General features: G+C 34.3%; 1 protein-coding gene across 5 annotated transcripts in view; it reads right to left on the bottom strand.

The window, feature by feature from the left end:
- Positions 1 to 2,385: 2,385 nt before the first annotated feature.
- Cbs (Cystathionine beta-synthase) overlaps positions 2,386 to 22,314 on the bottom strand; it is a 68,994-nt gene continuing 49,065 nt past the window's right edge. For all 5 annotated transcript variants that reach the window (XM_035369984.2, XM_085816998.1, XM_085816997.1 and 2 more), the window contains 2 exons: positions 8,321 to 8,405; positions 2,386 to 2,895 (listed from right to left, as the gene is read on the bottom strand). In XM_035369984.2, the coding sequence (XP_035225875.1) occupies positions 2,729 to 2,895; positions 8,321 to 8,405 (252 nt within the window). In that variant the 3' untranslated portion in view covers positions 2,386 to 2,728. The remainder of the gene's footprint in view (positions 2,896 to 8,320; positions 8,406 to 22,314) is intronic.

The raw sequence follows: 22,314 nt of genomic DNA, 5'->3' as shown, positions 1-22,314 counted from the left end.
TTATCCGCACTGGTGGATAGTCCGCAGCTTCAAAAATTCGCATTTTAAACACAGATAGTCCGCGGACTATACGCGCGAAATTACGGTAGTACTTCATTTTCTCAACTTTAATTTTATTTATTTATTATTAGTTACTATTCCAGTGTTTAATTTGCTTTGCACTTTCATTTACTTCGTAAAAGGAAGTAAAAAGTGGAATGATATTTTGCATTGCTTATTGGATATCATGTTTTTAGGAAGACAAAACTTATCTTTCTGAGGCCACAAACAGCATAATTTTTTTTAAAAAACAGAGGAAACGTTTTACACTTAGTTGAGCTAATTTCACATAATGACTATTTCTTAAAGGAGCATTTAGCGAGAATCTAGGAGGGTAGACCAAGAAACGTGATTTCGTACCTCGGCTGCAAAATTCAGAATGAGTTTTTTGTCTTTTGAAAGATACTGTGAAGCAAAGAATTAATGAAGACATGAGAAATATTATGGAATAAGTTTCACAGTACACCTGATGTATCTCACCACAACAGATTGAGAAATATTAATATGTTCACAATGAAAATTAATATTAATTTTCATTGTGAACATATTAATATTTCATCACATTAAATATGTTCACAATGAAAGGGAAAAAGCAGAAATTGGAGAATCATTTTGGGGATTTTTTCCTCTTGCTGGAAAGTGGTTGGCTATTGAGATCACAGAAGAAATTTTAAATGTCATTTATGGAGAAGGACTGAATGTAAATCTGTGTCAAAGCAAAGCTATGATAAGTCAAAGCTATGATAATGGTTTCCACTATGTCAGCTTTTCACTCTGGGGTATAAGCCAGGATACAGCAAGTTAAGAAGAAAGCTTCATTGGCACTTTGTGCTAATCACTCGCTTAACTTATGCAGGGTGCATGCATTTGAAGTGTTCCAACTTGTGTAATATTTTCTAAAATACTAGAAAGCATTTATAACTTCTTTTTATTAAACCACAAGTGGGATACATTATCAGAGATTGTGGGGGTATAAAAGCCTATAAAGAGGTAGTCAAGTGAAGTGAGCAATATGATGCAATGAAATCTGTGATGAAACATTTTTACAAATTGGTGCAGGCTGTAGAAAAGTTGTGTGATCCAATAGAAAGTGTAGATGCAAGAGGTTCATCTCAAGTTTTGATTAAAAATTTTTTTGATTTCAACTTACTTGGTTCCTTTATTTGTGCTGTAACATTCTTGAGAAGGTGAACCATACCTTCAGTGTACATGAATACTGAAAAAAATACTTTAAATAAAACCATACAAAAATTAGTTGCTTTAATTTTTTTTTTAATGGCCGACATGAACTGATTGAAAAGCATAATATTTTCTTTCCACAACAGCTTGTAAAGAAATGACATACCCACTGAGAAATTAAAACAAAAAAGGTTTAAGAAGATAGTGCCAAAAGAAGCAAGACATGAATACACTGAAACAAGAATTAAAAAGATGCTTCAGTCTATGAATACTTTCTGTAAAAAGCTTACAACTCAAAGAATCGATGCAAAAAATATATAAACAAAATATATAAACAATGTGCAGCAGTTCAGTCATCACACCTTATTGAAACAGAAACTGAAGAATTTGCAAAGTTGATTTTGCAGGCCTCATGGAAACATTTGATGAAATAGAAGAAAATGAAATCTTACCACAAATTAAATGGTTAAGACATCATCTTCATGCAGCAAAAATTAGGAAGGATGAAGCTAAAAAACAGTCTGCATTGAAAATGTTATTTGTTTACAGTGGAAATGGACTTCTGAATGTCTGTACCCAAGTTTCAGATGCTTCTTGCAAAAGAAGCTAAGTTAAAGTTGAATAAAAGCTATCTTCACTCACCAGTGAAGCAAGAAAAACTCAACAGTTTGGCAATCTTTTCCACTGAAAACGAAGTTGTTAAAAACTTAATGTTGACATTTTATATGGTGATTATTCTAACAAGGTGGGCCCCATGAAGATTTATGCCCCAGGCATAGGACCGCCATTGCGTATAGAGTCAGTTACTATAGTGATCACATCCCAGTTATACATATTGCTAAAAGTAGTTATTACTATAGACAGAAAATAAAAGCTATAATTGACACTTTCTGTGCTGTAACATTTAGGCTAGACAGAAAAATATGCGATTGTTATACCTTTTATAAGAATGTGTGCCACAAACCTTTAAAAAAAATGTTTAAAGCAGAATTTTAAACAAAGACTACATAAATTTGTATCTCAAAATTATTTCCATTAAAACTACCCAATAAAAATTTCTTGAAAGCATCAACTGACATAAAACTTGGTTGGAGATGTAATTAGCATATAGCTGTAATGTCATTTGTAAAATAAACGCAAAAAGTTAAAAAAATAAAATAGAAAGCATTTATGAGAATATACATTTATTTCAGACAATAATATTACAACGGTTTGCTTGCAATCTATACAATATCTTATGAAGCCAAATGATAAATAAAACTATTATACACAAAAACACCCTTTCCCCACATCGAAATGTAACTATGTAAAGTAAATTAACTGTTTTACACACAAAAAATTGTTTGTATATTAAAACTGTGTTTACTTTACCAAGGGCAACAAAAATATCTTTAAATTTTAATAACTTATAAAATTTCCATATTTAAAACTATCACAATGCATATAAAGAAGTGAAAAATATAATACAAAATGAAGTTAAATGTTTTTGTTATGAACGAAAAAAAAATCACTATTGCACTGCATCCTCTTCATCAGTGCCATCATGTGTAGGAGGTGGAGATGAAGAATCAGATTTCATTCGACTATCTTCCTCATTTGTGATGAAACTGATCAGATCCATTCTAGTAACGATTCCAATCACTATTTGCTTTGTTTCTATCTTCTCCTTATCTACAACTGAAAGTAACATTTTTAGGATTAAATTTAAAACAAACAAAAGAAAAAAAAGGGAAAAAATCTGAAATGTTTCAGATTTTAATTTAAGTCTAAAGAGGCACTTTTTCAATATTTTATGTGTTAGCTTTATTTATTAAATATCATGTTCTTCGCACTTAAACCATAAACTTAAAGAAGTATCACAAAATAATTTTAAAATGAGCATATTTTTAGAATTTCCGATGCAAGTCTCAAGCACTGGACATAAAAATGTACAATTCTGTACAATGTTACCATTGCTCGCTTTAGAATCCTTGAGTTTGTTAATCAAAAATTCGTTAAAAGTTTTACAAAATATGAAATGGATTATAAAACAAATTCCAAATTTCAGCTTCCAGATGCCCATATTTGAAGGAGGATTACGTTCTTCAAAATTTGATGGCTCTAGTTACCGTGGTTTTATCACAATGCGAGGAACATACATACACTAATGCAGATTCTCCATTATTTAATTTCTTTAAATACAATGCAGAGCGATAATATTTGATGGCAACAATTTGAAAAGTGAAACAACACTTATCGTGAATCGATGCAAAATGCCAAAACGAAATTAATAGTCCTTCTGGGCAAATTGCCCCTTTGTACTTAATAATAATAATAATAATAATAATAATAATAAATCGCTGTAACATCTAATTATGCTTAAAAAAACCAAATACTTTATTATTTTTTATTATCTGTTATTTTATCCTTATAATATGTATTTGAAATAATATTTTACATATCTACAATTTTATTGCTAATTCTAGTACAAAGCAATCACATACATAAATTTGTTGCTACATTTCAGCCACTATAAAATAATTAAACGGTTTAAAAAACACATTGATTCAAACCCTTCCCTTATTACTAGACCACATATTACAGCTGCTATATTTTACTTTCACAGCCCTTTCTCATATCACAAGCATTTTGTGACGATTAAGTAATTTATTTCTCCCTCTTCCTTTTTCATTTGTGTGTGTGTAAACTGCAGATGCTGAATCAGCAGAATAGATACAAGTCAAAGCAAGGTGGACACCAGATTATCACCCATCATTTACAAGGTACTATTCTCAAGACTCCATGCAGCTCAAGAAATGACTACACCAGAACCCTTTTAATTTGTCCGTATGTTTCTTCCTTACCATGGAACCAGCTGTAAAGTCATCCACAGCCACTATGTGCATCTTAAGCAATGTGATCTCAGCAGTTTTTTAGTCGCAACTAAATTAACATACAGTCAAAACCCACTTTAAGTACAAATAACTAACAGATTCTTATGAGCTTGGGAGCTATACAACTCGTTTGTCCATTAGGAAATGAAATTTTCACACTTATCAGTTTAAATATAAAATTTCTTTTTTCCAGAAGGGTTTTTAAATTCTTAAATCTTTTGCAAGACATTAAATATTCTTTGTAAATGTCATTGAATCTGCTTTGTATAGACACACTGCTAAGAAAATTATCTTTTCCAAAACAGAAAAACTTTAATATAGTCAAAAGTCGTTAATTCGGACACCCATAATCCAGAATGATCTATAATCCGGACTTCAAAGCTACAAACTTTCTGACGCATGCGCAGAAAGTTTGTAGCTTTGAGCGTAAGACCTTTACCGCTGCGAATTTGCGTGTGCGCGTGCGCAAAATACGTTTACAACGGACGGGATAAGCTAAGCTAAAATTATCTAATTATCTATTTCAGTTAATGTTGCAGATTGCGTTCTTCCTTAATCTTCGAATTGGATCGGGATTATTATTTTTTGCAGACTGTTAGAGCAATTTTATAAAAGTAAACTTGAACTTTCGATTATGTCAAATAGAATTTCCGATATATATTTACTAATATGTAAAGGATATACAAAGCGAAAGTCACAGAACAAAAAGTGGAATTGCTGGAAAAAATGGATAAAGCCATATCCTTTGTTTATCTAAACTTTAACGTTTGTTTATCTAAACTTTGTTTATCTTTAACGCAGCAGCTGCCTGCAATGAATTGGAAGTTGATCTGTCAGCACTATCCTTATCTTAAGGGCAGATGTTTTTATTTTATTTGGCTTATAATATCTTACTTGGTATTCTCCACACAGCAATTATAGGACTTGAACAGCAGAACTTTGTAACTGAACAAGAAATTATGTCTGTTTATAGAATTAAAGAGAATGTATTATCACATAAAAAACAAAGCAACTTAAACAACTTACATTGAAAGAAATGTTTAATAAAGTAAACAAATAAATATTAAGCTTTTTTTTTTTTTTTTTTTTTTTGTAAATTTTGATACCCTTTAGATCATAATTGTTCTTTATTTCGTAAATTACGGTTTCATATTTTTAATTTTATAATTTCTGCATGCCATTTTACCAGATTTAAACTGATGATCTATAATCCGGAAAAATTGATAATCCGGAATCGCCGAAGTCCCGACAAGTCTGGATTAACGACTTTTGACTGTATATCTTTAACTAAACACTCTGCTTTTTCATAATGTGTTCAAAATTAAGCATCATAATGTGTTCAAAATTAATCTCCATGCTGAGTCGTAACACAAATAGTTCTGCAATGAGAATAAGGTAAATATTATTCGAAAATTAGAAATCGCTGCAGCCAAATAGATATCTGATGGAAATGCTGCAGTTTATTCAAATCTACAGTTGGTACTAATAGAAAATTCGGAACTCAATAATTTCTGCTAATGGGAAAAATTTGGCCAGGAAGAAAGACAAGGAAGAACTGACAAGGGGAAAAAACTGAGAAAGGAATGCTGAAGAGGAACTGCTGAAATGATTTACAATTCAAAGAAGCTGTCACTTGCTTATATTTAGACAAATACTTCACACAAAATGAATTTGCTAAACACTTTGAAGAAGCTGATTTTTTGTGATGTAACGGCTAGTTGAATACACTTAAGAAGTGGAACAATACTTCTTAAAAAGTTGTCAAAGAATTAGGCAGTACTTTAAAATTAGATGTTGAGAAATGGGAAAACACTTTTTGGTATGTATATCTTGCCAGTTAAAAAAAATAAATGATAAGTGTCGATTTTGGTTTTGGGATTTATGGAAACTGGGTTTGATTTATGATTCCAAACCAAGTGTTGAGATTTGAAGGCCAAAGATGAACTAGCAAAACATTGTCAAACATCAAGGAAAACATGAAGACGCCTATGCAGCCAGTCGATTTTCTGGGATTCAAACCCCGAAATGAGTATTAGAGCAGGAAGCTTGTTACAAAACAGAAGATTTTAAAAATGTTTAGAGATAGTTTTTCATCAATTTTTATTTTAAATCTTTAAATGAAAAATGATAGTTTAGGATAATGCATTAAATTTATTTACATTCATTATTTTAATAAATAATGTGCTAATTTCAGTGATTAAGAAATCCCGATTCTGGAATCTTTAATAATATATATTAAAATACACATTTCAGGTTAAAAATATAGTTCACGTTTTATCTAAATATAGAGAAATGCATAATTGACCTCTTTGCTCTTAGCATGTCATATATGATACAGCTCAATTTCCTTCCATGGGGTCAGCATATCAAATGTGATATGGAAGCGAAATGTCACTGAAGGCCTACCATATCGAATTTGCTATGTTGAAATAGAATGTTTTACTTCACATTTTAAATGTGCCTAAATTATGTAAAAATGCTGCAAAAATTACTGAATAGAACGTTAGCATTGTTGTGATGCATATGATTTATTATTTTATTCAACAATAGTAAAATGCACGACGTTAAAAATGAATGTTCATAATTTTAAAATGTTTCACAGACTGCAAGTGGTTTAAAATTTTTGTATGTATGCTAATGAGCCAAAACTTTATGATCAGCCCTCACATGTTTCAATGAACTCCTCTTGATGACGTGGAGTGTGCGTGATTAAGTGGGAATGGTATTTAACTGCTGCTGGAGAAGGTAAGGAACCATTCTTGCACTTACTTTTGCAAGTGATGGGGAAAGGCTGCTGATCTAAGCGAATTTGATAGAGGGTAGATTGTAATGGCACGAAGACTCAGAATGAGCATCTCCAAAATTTGATGAATGATAGGTTGTTTACGATCTGCCTTGTTAATATTTATGCAAAGTGGATAAATGACAGCAAAATCAGCAGTAGATGCCAAGGTGTTGGACATCCATGTGTAATCTAAGAAAAAGGATGTCGGAGACTGTCCCGCTTGATACAGCAAAATCAGCATCAGACAGTGGCAGCCTAATAGTGTTTCAGAATACACATTTCAGCAGACACTGTTGGATATGGGACTGCACATCAGATATCCCACTCGTGTTTTGGCCAAGAATCACTCTCAGCTAAGCCTACAGTGAGGACGGGAACTTCAAGACCAGACCATGGATAAGTGGTAAACAGTTGCCTGGTCGGATGAATCATGATTTCAGATTCATCATGTTGATGGTCATCTCAGGTATGCTGTCTTCCAAGGCGAACAGTTGCTCACTCCTCTACAGCAGGTCATACACAGGCTGGTGTTGGCGCTTTGGAGGATTTTCTCATGAGCAGCTCTGGGAGCCTTAGTTGTGGTAAAAAGGACCATGAATGCTGCAGACTATCTAAACGTAACTGCAAATCAATTGCACCCTTACATTGTATCCGTCTTCTCAAGTGGAAATGGAATCTTCCAGCAGGACAATGCCCCATGTTCCAAGATTCAATTTGTGTTGGAGTGGTTTGAGGAGGATAAAGAACAATTCTAATCAATGTCCTGGTCACCTAACTCAGATTGCTGCTGAAACATTTGGTACAGCCTGTCTCCAACCATTTAGAACTTATGGCTAAAGTTCACACAATGTGTTATTGATTAGATGCTCACAATGTTTTGGCTTTTCAGTGTAAGTATGGCAATAGGATATAATAAGTACTGATATTTAAATTATGTTTTTACTTCATTATTGTACAGAAATAATTTAAATATGGAAATATAATCATTATTCTTAAAATCTGAAGTTTAACCTAATTCTGTATTTTTATTTTAAGTATTAGGACTTTCTATTTATGTAACAAGAAATAACATAAGCAAGAATCCAAATCTTTAGATAAAAAGCAAGTTTTATAGTAATTATTTTCACATGTCGAGCTTAACTGCAAAATGCACTTGGGCACACAGTGAGATTTAGAACTCAAATGTCATGGGCACGTAAAGTAATTTCATTTGCACGACAGCTAGAGCAAAGAAGTTAAGTTATAATTGAATATCTGTAAATCAAACTTCATGTATTATTTTACAAATATGTAAAATATTTAAATTAAATTAACAAATATGTAATTTGAAAATGAAAAATTGCTAATGAAATAAGTATGTAAACACTTATGTTCATTTTTTTTGAAAAAAATGATATAACTATATGAAAAATTGTTTTATGTATTAAAAAATATTCACACTTACACTGCCTTTGATTATGTACAACTAATGCGAAGTGTCCTCTATCCAGAATCCTAGATAAGCGTCCCAATGAAGTCTCAAGGGTAATCTGTTACAAAATTAAAATATATTTGTGATTTTTAAATAAATAATTTAAATAACAATATAATGACTATATTTACAAATAACGATGCTCTTTCAGCAAGATTTATTTCAGCAGCTCAAGCAAAAATTAACATTTACATGCAAATAACTCTGTACCACAACTTTGCATAAAATAATGCAACAGTTGGCCTAACTTTTTATTAATGCAAATAGATTACATAAACTCTACTCTTGGAGGACTCTTTCTCTGCACAAGTGCCTATTTTCTACATTGCAAGTAAATAATGGATATGAACTACAAGCATGTCATAACAGAATTTCTGGCAAAAGAAGGATGTAGTCTATTAGGCATACATAGAAGGATATAGGATACTTATGAAGATAACATCATGGAGAAGAGTAATGTGACCAGATGGATATGAAGTTTAAGAGTCAAGTACTTCTAACATATCAAAATTTTTAACTTACACGTCAAATAGCTTATAACTATGCTATGATCATAAAATTTTACATAATATATTTTGATATCTTTTAAAATTGCACTTGTCATCTTTAGTTTATCCTTCAGATACAAATACATTTTAAATAAATAAAAGTAAAATACTGTCTTGTTCATCGATATAAAATTGTAATATGCATTGTGCACCACATTATGGATAAACAAATCAATATTTTAACATTTTTTTCTCAAATTAGAAATTTAATGTATAATTAAAAGGACCTATTTTAAAAATAACCAAATAATATTTTATTAAAAAGTAAATGTTTTAATTTTAAAAATGAAATATCAACTAATTTTCCACCATAAAAATTAAACATAATTTCTAATGTTTTCATATGAGAAACATAACAGCCATCCATTTTACACAGATAAATTATTTATAATACAGTTCATCAAAATTTCTTGAAATTCTGGCCAATGGTCTCAAAGAAATTATGCATGCAAACAGAAAAAAACATAATTTCAACCTTTCTCAACTTTTTCTTTCTATCATTATAACAGAAATTATGAAACCGTTGTCTTCCATTTTATATTTTTATAATAAATGCAAATTTGGTCAAATAATATGTGTTATGTATATGCTCTCACTAAAGTGACATAGATGGCAAATAAGATTAAAATGGCTGCCAGGGAAATGGGCATTTTTATTCAACAAAGTGCATATACCAGGACAGGCTGAAGTGAATTTGACAAAGGCCAAAAGCTAGGAATGACTGTCTTCAAAATGGAACTGATCATCATGAGTCTGTCTTTGTAAATACCAATGAAAAATTAAATAATCGTGAAATTGATAATAGATGCCAAGAAGTTACGCATGCAATGCTTGATCAACAATTGGTGATATTTCAGATTGTCAAACTTGGTAAAGACAAACAAGCAACTGCTAGTGGCTAACAAAAAGAGTCACTCCAAGATTGCATTTATAAAAAGTTAGGCCAACCATAACATTTTTATGCAATGTTACAAAGTTATTCATATGTAAATGTTCATTTCTGCATGAGTTGCTGGATTAAATCTTGCTGAAAGAGCACCATTGTTTAGTTCAAAACTCACAATGCAGGTTTAAGTAAACGCATCAAAGTACGTAATTCGTCAAATCCAGTTGGATATGAGACTCTGTGGTACATGCCGTTTTTATACGGCTCAGTTAACTCAGCATCATTGATATTTATGGCTATAGAAGCCTGAAGACATCATGATTAGACTATGCAATAATGGAAAAGAATTTCCTGGTCAGATGACTCACAATACTATATTATAGATTAATTCGATGAGCCATGCCAGGTTACTCCATCTTCCAGGTGAATAGGTAATTCCCATGTGTACAGCAGGATATAAATAAGTGAATAATATATATATTATCCTTTAAGAGATGTTCTAATGAGCTTTTCTGGGATGCATGTTATTGTAGAATATTCCATGACATAGTGCAGAATATTTGAGCATCATTTTTGCTATCAGGTATATTATTTTATGGCTTCTGCCATTCTGGCCAAAAATGGACTCTTCCAGCAGGATTAATTCTCATTTGATGTTCTGTTCTCCTATTTTACCGGATATTAAACTACCGAGAAAATTTGGGATGTCATAGTATGTTAGCTCTGAGCTCAATCCACCTTCAGTGGCGTAGCTAGGATTCCAGTGCCCGGCCCGGGGACAACTGAAGAATTTTCGCCCCTTTCTGTGTGCCAAGAATGGAAAAAATTTCATTAAAAAATTTCGTAGCATCAATTGCACGCGCCTGGATGCTGTGCCCAGGAACAGATGTCCCCCCTTGCCCCACCCTAGCTACGTCACTGATTTGCAAATTTGGTACAAGTTTCTTCCCGAAGAACAGATGAAGAACTATGCACAGTAGAATACATGCCTTGGAACAGATGAAGAACTATGCACAGTAGAATACATGCCTTGGAACAGATGAAGAACTATGCACAGTAGAATACCTGCCTTGACAAACTGCAGCTCTTTCACAACTCTATGAACTCACAAGGTAAGAGAACTGCATTTTAACAACCCACAGTTCAAGATACAACACACAGATAATTGGACCTATTTTAATTACATGATGGGTATAGATCTGAAGCACAGTTATAACACCGTTAAGTTCGTTATTATGCTAGAGAACACACTTACAGCAACATGGGAATGATGGAATAACTGTATGGTAACAAGACATAATCAAGAAGCTCTGTATTTGAATGGCACACACATTTCAGGAAGGCAGAGTGTGGTGTAATAACTGTTAATTGCATGCAAACTTCTAACTTTCCGATTATCTGCCAGGCATTGTTCTGCAACACTTTTTACTGTTTCTGTGTAAGTGCTTGCACACACACAAACAGTTCAGTTGCCTGCACATGTGCTGCTGAATCTTTTTGAAAATGAATTTTGTGCCGAATTCTATCACTGAACTGTGTGATAACATCATATGTGTATTTTATTGGTCAGGCAATTTTGAATTATGACATGTTTTTCATTTAGCTAACTTATTTAAAATAAGCTCAAGTTTTTTACATTAAATTTTTGTAATCCTATTATTTTCCTGCTTTACTAACAGTTTTGCTCATTATGCCAGACACAGATCCTACTCCTCAGATACCACCATGCTGCAACAAAATCCCCACTTTTTCAGGAAAACAATCCTAATATTTGGTTTGTGCAACATGAGGCCGAATTTTGTATTTTGAACGTAACTGACAATAGAACCAAATAACCACAGCTGTAGAATCTACACTTTTAAATTCAGTTAAGAATCTTATTATTATCCCTCCAACTACAATATGTTAAAAAACAAAAACAAAATTATTCTGAAAGTGAAAACACTAAAATCAGAAAATTACTACTAGGTCTTGAACTTGGTTACCAAGATCTGTTGTACCTTGAGTTTTTGGAATGATAAACAAGAAATGGCTTTAATTTGAAGTCTCCACTGGTGTTAGAACTCAGAAGTGTTAAGTAATCTTTTGCAGCTTTAAAGCCTGGTGCACGTTTTTCTTCATGGGATGGAAATGTATGTTTTGGCATTCTTTTCCAAAATAGGCCCATTTCATCGGCATTAAAAACTAATTCTGGAGGATAGTTTTCTTGTTCAATTATTGTTCTCAATAATCGCTGGGAATTCAGCTACCACTTTTATATCTACACTTGCTGCTTCTCCTGTAATCAGTATGTCATGAAGATTATACTTCGATGATTAAATCTCCTAAACCATCCTTGACTTGCAATGAAATTTTCAGTTGTGTCACCTGTTTCAATCTGAATGTGACTAAAAATTTTCGCTTTTTCCACTCCAATAGCTTGGCTTAATAGCATATTGCATTCAATTTCATCATCAATCCATATAGAAAGTCATTTTCCCATCTCCTCTATTGTATTATTTATAAAACAGGTTATTCTAGTTGCAGAGGTTTTTGTAGTTGTAGTTGCTGCTGACTCTATTTTTCTTTATTCTTAAAAGTTGTCCTTATTGTTGAAGTTGACAAGTTCAATGCAACATCAATCTGACAATGACGTTCACCACTATCTAATCTTCTACATGCTTGCATTTTAGTTATTCGTGAAATGCTTTTTTTTTATCACTTTATTTTTGTATTTCTTTTATCACCCATATTAAAGACTAAAAATTATAATATTTATCACCACATCAATTATTACATTATATATTTACAATAACAGCAACAAATGTTTGAAATAATAAAAATACAGTTATGTAATAATACAAAGAAGTAATGCAGTTAAATTTCTTTCGATTTTGGGAAGGCCCAATGCTGCATACAATTTTCAGGGAATCTGCTATTCCACTAAAAACGCATTAAATCAAAACAGTGCTAAATGGATTAGCATTACGCAAGGTCTTAGTTTATACACATGTAAGATAAAAACTATGTAAACTCCAATTCTAACTTTAATTTGCGATAGTACTTTAACCCCTTCCCATGCCATTTACCTCGATGAAACCTGACCCAAGTGTTACGAGTCAACGTCTGGTAAACTAGCCAGACTGATGCTTGAGAACAGATAGTCAGATTTGCGCAATACTGCTGGCACATGAAAGTAAACTTTAATCCTTCTGCCTTTTGCTGATATTATAAGCATATAATATTTTGTAATAAATAAAAGTTTCAAAATTATACTTCATAAATAAACAATACTTCAATCAAAATCCAAGCATTTTCAAATATGGTTTAGTCCCAACGAATGTAATAGTATCATGCCTAAAAATAAATAATAGCATATTGTAAAAAAAATTTCAATTATAATAAATTTCCACCTACATTAATATCTAATAAGAAAACACAACTCTAAAAATCCTCGATGGTATGATATTTCTTAAAACACTCTGGCAAATATAGAGCTTCTTTACATTTCATACATTCCCACTTTGTTTCGCTTCGTATTTTATGTTTATAGCAAACTTTGCACATCTTTGTTAGGTGCTTCTTTTGAATAGTTTTTGGGAAATGAGCCCAATATTGTCCTTGGAGTCAAAGAATTTCAATTCATGTAGATTTCCCACGCGTTTTGTAGGCCGGTAATTGGACATTTTGGAAAATTGCCTCGGCTATGTTTATTCGGTAATCAACATAATTCTCCCTCTTTGGCGGCATATTATTTTATACATAATATAGGTACTGAATAGAGCAATAACTGACATATAAACGAAAACTTTTCGGTACCATTTGATGACTTTTCTCAGGATTGGGAAATAGGATAACATCTGATCTTGATAATCAACTGCACCCATATCCTTGTTATATTAAAAGATACATTTAGGCTTCACTACTTTCTGTAATTGTTTGTCTGATTGCTCAACCATCTCTACACTTCTAGTGTGACAGCATATACAGTCACACTTGCCCTTCCATCTTAGAGCTTTCAAATTATTGGAACATCTCCATAAACACTTTCCTTTCTTCAAAGGACCCTTTAGAATATCCTTTGTAACATTTTTCCTATTCTTGCGTACTGTCCCGATTAACATTTGTCTTTTTCTGGTGCAATTTAAAAAAAAGGGCAGGTGAAGAGTACCAATTGTCCAGAAGCAAAGTATATCCCTTGTTTATAATAGATTTTGACAAATCCATCACAACGTTCTCCGATGCACTATCATTTGGATCAATTTTTTTCTGGCCAGTATATATTTTGAATCCATGACAGAAACCGGTACTCACCTCATACAATTTGTAAATTTTTAATCCAAGTTGAGCTCTTTTTGATGGACTGAATTATTTGTATGCTAGATACCCTTTATATTTCATCAAAGATTCATCTATGCTGACATATTCTTTGGGTTTGTAAATTTCCTTAAATTTTTCATTCCAGAAGTTGATGAGAGGTCTTACTTTTCGAAGGCATTCATTACTATCAAAAGTTTCATTATCAAAAAAATGTAAAAATCTCAAAATTTGGCAAAATCTCTTAAAAGGCATTGTTTTTCTAAATACTGGTGTTTCTACTACTGCTCCCATAGTCCAATACAGTTAGATATTTGGTTTTTTCACTTGGCTTATCAAAATGTGCAATGCATAGTAGGCCTTTACTTCATGTAAGGCATACCAATTGTCGTCCAATTTCCATCTTTTATATTTATTGTGCATTGTCTGATATGTGAAGCGATTTGTTTCCATAACAAGTATTTCCCATAGTTTGTTATCAAATGTAATAGAAAATAAGTCTAATATTTTTTAATCCTCACTTCAATTATTTAAAACAGACACTTTTATCCCATGAGGTTCAGAATAAATAATAATTCCTAACTATTAGTGTGTATTTTACTTTTTCCCAACTCCATGACTGACACGTCGTACCTTCCTTTTCACTACTTTTATCTATAATCATACGCCTTAGATGCTTTCTGGTTGGTGCAAGCACATTACGATCACTTTTTTAACTTGCATTTTTTGTATTTTGCATTTTGTAGGGGTGTGTTAAATTTTACTAGCTAAACTGCTTTGTAACAGCAATTATAAAAATCATGACTAACTCTTGTCATGTACTGATAGAAAATAATGTTCGATTATGACCACGAAATTACGATGTTAATGTTCACAAGCCCAGCTTGTGATGCTTATGTTTGGCCCAGCTTTCTTTTCATGAGCCTGGCTCGTGATGATTATGTTTGGGACAAAATCTTTGCCATGAGTCATACACGTTAAAGGGGTTAACTCTCTATTTTAATCTGAATGTTTTGACTTTCCATCCTAATAATAGCATCTGTTTTTACTAAAACAAATGAACAAAAAAATGAACAAAATAACAAAAAAATGAAGCAATTTTCTAAATTGCTTCATTTCAAAATTAATAGCTGCTATATGACTCTTGGATTTCAGATTTGAGAATCAAAACTTTTAACAGTCAATAGCAAAATCTTATTAGCTAGTGATAAAATTGTAAACCATAACTATAGCAATCTGAGTTCAACTTTCTTCACAGGATATGACATTCCTACTCTCAGAAGCTGTCTTGTGAACACCTTGCCACATATCACTTCTCTTCTCAGGACGGGAGCACAGACTGCACCCATTATAATACAAAAAAATGTATTTAATTAGCCACTATGTTTGCTACATCTTTTATGCAACAAGTTCCATTTCTCTGTCATTGTTCTCCACTCTATTGTGATATCAGCTTCTTAATTATTACATATTATATCATTTGTTTCCAGAAAAGACTAATTATTTCATCTTAAATGAAAAGTCAGTAGTCTGAATCTATTCATTTAATTTCATTTAAGATGAAATACATACAGTGGTGGCCAAAATTGTGGACACTTTTGGAAATTTTTATGTTTTTGAACTTTGTATGCTTATAGAAAATGTTACGTTTCACAAAATGTAAACTTGTATACATCATTTTAAAGAGAATTTATTACTGAATTCAATACAAAACACAAAATTCAATTATTTGCAATACAAAAAAAGTTATATGTACTTTAATATAAATAAAAAACACAGTTATGAAGTGGTTTGTAATGTCTAGCTTTCCTGGCCAATCACTGTTCTTGTTCTGAGAAGCAATCAAATGTTAGTAACTGCCAGTATAAACTGACATCATATTTACACTTGAAACAATTCATTATTTTGCTTTGTTCTGTAGAAGGAGGACCTGTTTCTTATACACTGCAATTACATGTAGGAATTTTTGTAAAAATTTTTAATATTTAGTCAAGAAGCAATGACATCAAATAAAAGAGTAGATTGGACACCTAGAAAGAGATGTAATATTATTGGATTACGAGAAAGTGGTCTTTCCTATGCTGAAATTGAAAGACAGGTGGGTGGTTCAGTGACTACATCTGGAGTCCAAAAGTTTTGTTTACGATATCAGGAGACAAATTCAATAAAATAAGAAGGAAAAGGCCGAAAAAGGTGCACCACATCTATTAATGACAGAAGAATAAAAAGACTATGTCTCCAAGCTAGAAAAATGTCATCAGCGGCCATCAGAAGTGATCTGAATGATGCTGGTGTTTGTCAGTTCAAGAACAATCGATTCGGTCCTTGATCCTTGAACGTGAAGGTGCGCATCATGAGCGCTCCGACGGAGATAGGCTCTACTGCCGAGGCTACTATACGGATGGATGTTAGCGTCCCGCCTGAGACACCTGCCGCCACTGAGAGTTGTGTTGGACTTCCCCAGCAACCCCAATCGGATATTAACGACAACCTGGAATATTATACGGAAAAGCTCATGGATTTAGAAAAGGAAATTGATGCTGTGAAGACCGCTATTAAAGCATGCCAACGGCTACGCGCGGTTTCTGACCCGGATACCACTACGGATATCATGATGAAGAATTTACGCATACTCCAGGCCCAAGCTGCAGAAATAAGAGGTAAGTGCAATTTATCTTGCTCTTCAGGCATTATTCCCCCTGTTACTTCTAGCATGAAAAGAAAAAATGAGGAAATTAAAGCTAAGAGGAAAATTAGTCATGGCAATTTGATTATAGATAATGATGGATTTAAGTTACCTGTAAAAACTGCTAAGCAACAAAAATTAGATAAAGTTCCATTAAATTTAGAAACTGTTAATCGTTATTCTGTATTAAATGAAAATTCTAGTAATGATGAAAAAGTAAATGATAGTAATAACCCAGACGGACAGGCCGTGCAGCAGCAGCCGACCATCAGCCAATCACAGGCTATTCCCCCCATAATGGTTAATCCCGGAAAACTGACACACGAAGTTTTTCTCAAGGAATTAGCTCTGCAAACTGAAGCGAAATTTTTGGGAAAAGTCAATGGTGAACTTTTGAAAGTCCTACCACGCACTGCAGATGACCACAGAATCCTGACGTCTCTATTCTTGGAAAAAAAAGTAGAGCACTACGTCATTAACGCAAATTACGCCCGTCCAATCAAAGTGGTTCTCAGAGGACTGTCTATAACCACAAAACCGGAGGATATAGCCACTGCCTTATCGGAAAAGGGATTCGGAATCAGTAAAGTCACGCAACTTACAAGACGAAGAACCAAAGCTCCCATGCCTTTATTCCTTGTACAAATTATCAAGAACGAAAAAGCGGACGAGATTTATCAAATCACCGACCTCCTTCTCTTTGCTGTCACAGTAGAAAAATATATTTCGAAGAATCAGGTGCCACAGTGCTATAACTGCCAAAAGTGGCACCACTCCTCCGAAAATTGTCACTTTGCTCCTCGATGCGTTAAGTGCTCGCTAGAACACAAAACCATGGACTGCCCCACCAAAGGAAGGATGGAAGAGCCCAAGTGCGCCAATTGCCTCAAAAACCATGTAGCTTCATACCGTGGGTGTGAGAAATTCCCACGAAACAGACCTGCCCAGCAAAAACAGGACAACGCTCTAAGAAAAGGCATCTCCTATGCAGATATGGCAAAACGACATAACAATATGCTTAATGGCAATACTAAGTTTTATCCCTCAGAATCGGCTTCTGCTGCACAAAATTTGCACTCAATGAAAAATGATAATATTAAGCTCAGTGATTTAAGCAATGCTTTGAAAAATCTAAATATGACCAATAGTGATAACTCTAATAGTAAAAGAAATGAAAATGTTATGGATAGCCAGGAGAAGCCACAAGGCTCTGAATTCCTTAATTTTATGAAAAATATCGCCGAATTTAACAACATTTTAGGTATCAATAATATTAGATTGATGAATAACGTATTTAAAAATTATTTACTTAAATTGAAAACCTTGTCTGACCCTATAGATAAGCTATTTATGTTCTACGAAATTGTTAGTGAAATCAATAATCATGTATCAGAACAACCCTAATATGCCTCTCACTCTTGTCATGTGGAACGCAAATGGATTGCTCCAAAAAGCCTATGAGCTTAAGGAGTTTCTACATGAAGTTTCCCCCGATATTTTACTCCTACAAGAACACATGCTTGGTACCCAAAATTATTTCAGAGCTTCCAATTATATAACGCATCGATGGAACAGGCCTACCGAAGGTAGATTTGCACCTAGAGGAAATGCACGAGGAGGTCTGCTAATTTTAGTTAAGCGCTCCATCCCTCATCATGTCACTCCACTTCCACAGCTTTTAGCGGTTGAAGCCCTAGCTATGACACTCACGCCAAACACATCACGACCACTCACTATTATCTCCACCTATTTTCCTATACACTCACCTACAAATTCTGTTCGGACAGATTTGCAAACACTTTTAAATACTAACAATCGAGTCATCATAGGTGGAGATTTCAACGCACACCACCGCGAGTGGAACTGCTGGGATATCAATCAACACGGACGAGTCATACACGACATTGCCCTAGCGGCCAATATTCACCTAGCAGTACCAGATAAACCAACACACTGTGGGATAAGTAGACCATCAATTATGGATTTTTTTATATTAAAAAACATCAACCCCCTGAGTTATGTCGAAAGTCTGACAGAATTGTCTTCTGACCATAATCCGGTGATGATGGAAATATCTACCGACTCCTACAGTACACCACACAAAAGAGCCCTTTTTACAAACTGGGCAGGTTATGCCAAAGCTCTAAACAACACTCAGTACCCTACCACCACGATACATTCCAGGGATGCGTTAGACGCTTATACTGAAGAATTCACTGATGAGCTTCAAGATGCCTTACTCAAAAACAGCAAAGCAATGAGAGCTGACAGAAGATACAAGAACAGTGCAATCCGGGAGCTGATCCGGAACAGAAACCGCACACGGAAGCAATGGCAGCGTTTCAGATGTCCTACGGATAAAATTCTACTTAATCAATTAAACCAACAAGTCAGGACTCTACTAAAAAAACATGCACAACTTGACTGGGCCAGACACTTAGAAGCATTATCCACAGATGATAACTCACTGTGGAGTGCTGTTGCTAAATTTAAGAGACACAACACTAATATTCCGCCCATTAATGGCCCCCACGGGATCGCATACACCGATTTTGAGAAAGCTGAGTCCATTGCAGATCACTATGCATCTCAATTTCGCACTCACAACATTTCTAACCCTCAAACAGAACACTTGGTTTCGACACTCATCACACAATTCCAAACAAAAACACACACAAACAACACACCCTTAGTCATGCCTTCAGAGGTTATTAGATATATCGAGAAGAGAAAGAATCGAAAAAGCCCTGGTATAGACAAAATCAGTAACAAGATGATCAAGGAAATGGGAGCAAAAATGTTATGTAAATTCTCCAAATTATTGAACGCTATGCTCCGCCTACATCACTTTCCAACCAATTGGAAAACTGCAATCATAGCACCGATTCTGAAACCCGGAAAAGACCCAACGCTGGCTTCCTCCTACAGGCCAATCAGTTTACTGTCGACCTTAAGCAAAGTCGCTGAAGCGGTCATCTTAAATAGAATCCAAGAATTCCTTGAAGAAAACCAAATCCTCATCCCACAGCAGTACGGATTCCGGAGCAAACACTCTACAACTCATCAATTGTACAGAGTCACAGAAATGATTGCTGAAGGATTCCAAAAAAGACACATCACTGGAGCACTCTTTCTCGATATCTCGAAAGCCTTTGATTGTGTATGGTTACAGGGCCTCACATACAAACTAATCACTCTGGGTTTCCCAGATTACATCATAAACATCATTAATTCCTATCTATATGATAGATACTTTGTCGTTCGTTATAACAACACTCACTCTACACGGAAAGTAACCCTTGCGGGCTTACCGCAAGGAAGTTTGCTTTCGCCCACACTATTTTCTATTTATACGAACGACATCCCTCACAACCCTCTCACAACACTAGCACTCTATGCAGACGACACCGCGATCCTATATCAAGCTGCGTCTATGGCCGCAGTCGTACAGGCACTACAAGAACACATCCATGCACTAGAGTCCTGGATGATTAAGTGGAAAATCAAGATCAATGTTGAAAAGTCGGAAGCTGTCTATTTCACGAAGAAAAGGATCTTCGACTTAAGTATCACCCTCAAAATGTATGACATCAGTATTCCCTGGGCCAAGCAAGCCAAATATCTCGGAGTCATTTTAGACCAAAAACTCACTTGGGCCCCACACATAACATTTGTTTTGAACAAGTTTCGAGGTACTAAAGCCTTACTCAACCCCCTAATTGCCCGAAACTCCGTTTTATCTATACAAAATAAACTTCATGTATATAGATCCATGTTGCGACCCATTATCACCTATGCCTGCCCAGTCTGGGGTTATGTGTGCAAAACCCACATGCTTAAAATTCAGCAAAGTCAAAATGTCGTGCTGAGGATTATATCCAACAGTCCCTGGTTCTTCAGAAACGAGGCGATCCAGAATGAATTAAATATTGAAAGTATTAGCATACACATAGCAAAAATAGCACGGAAATTCTTCAACAACATAGAAAAGATTAACAACAGTTCCATCCCAAGACTAAATTATGATTACAATAGCGAAGCTAATAAAAAAAGACCCGGAGCAGTTCTCCGGCACTTAATTTAATCTATCTACTGCTTTAATTACTAAATTTTGCATTTCAATAGCTATGTTATGTTTGCATTCCCTCACCATACATGCAATTCTCAAAAGCACACGCGCATGTGTCGCCATCTGTCATACAGAATAGGAACCAATAATGCATCACACCATCACTTGATATGTCCAATTTATCCTATTTTTATACTTAGTTCAGAACTCATTAAAATTAGGCCAACTTATTTCAGTCCAGAATCCCGTTACTTAATGTTATTGTATAGTATCTAGACAACTCTCTTTTTTATTTCATCATATTAACGTACCCAGGATTTAAACGAAGTTTTTAACTTTAAAAATTTTCCCCACCAATGCCTGTCGAGCAAGGAAATGCACTCTCTTTCCAGGACTCCCATTGGATCGCATGACCAGTAGCTCCTCCCACTCTACCATGGACATGCCCTGCTACCCGTTTCTCACTCATTTGAGCGCCGGACGTCGAAGCTGTGACTGCTATGCCTATCTCTCCTGACGGACGTTCTGACCCTACGAGTTGTGAATACGCAAGGCTCAAAATTTAATACCGTCAATTGCTTATCACTTACTTATGCCATGACTCAACAATCACTGAACTCTCTTGAGGAATATTCTTCCTCTATTATCCTCTCCAACATGTTATGCCAGGAAAGACATGCTTATCCAAAATGAATTATGCACAGGATATGGCTGTCCCAGCCTAGGAGCCTGATGAAGTGCCCAGCACCTGAGCCTTCAAGAACAATCAGGAGATGATTAACAGATGTTGGACTGAGAGGTAGAATTCCACGAAAAAAGCTTTATCTTAATTTTCAGCAACGAAAAAAAAAAAAAAAAGACTACAGTGGGCAAAGGAACATGTTAATTGGACAGATGATCAGTGGTCACAAGTTATATGGAGTGATGAAACTAAGATATCATTATTCGGTAGTGATGGGCGAAAATATGTAAGATGTAGAATAGGAGAAGAGCTACATCCTGAGTGCATTCAAGCAACTGTGAAGAACCCAGTTAGTATTATGATTTGATCATGCATGTCAGCAGATGGTATTGGTTGCCTTCATGTCATTGATGGGACACTGAATGCCAGAAAATACATTGACACTATTCTAGAACCAAAATTTCTACCTTCCATCAGAGATCTTTCCCAATAATGCTTCGTTTATTTTTCAGCAGGATTCTGCTCCTTGCCAAATGGCCAAAATATTGAAAGAGTGGTTTTGTAGAAAGAGCATTAAATTGTTGTCATGGCCAGGAAACAGTCCTGACCTCAATCCTCTCTGCGCATGCGTCAACGCGACGCATGCACAGAGGGTTTGTTGCTTTGAGGTCCGGATTATGGGTGTCCGAATTAACGACTTTTGATTGTATTTATTTGTTAAACATTACTGTATCTATGTATGTTACACAAATATTTTATTTTATGAAGAATTTATTTGTTTTTATGGAGTTGCATAACTA

This window comes from Stegodyphus dumicola, chromosome 5 (assembly GCF_044657685.1).
Source record: "Stegodyphus dumicola isolate Sdum_Otavi_A_Nest chromosome 5, ASM4465768v1".
Taxonomy (NCBI): domain Eukaryota; kingdom Metazoa; phylum Arthropoda; class Arachnida; order Araneae; family Eresidae; genus Stegodyphus; species Stegodyphus dumicola.
Note: the sequence above shows the minus strand (reverse complement) of the source record. Positions and strands in the feature narration are given on the sequence as shown.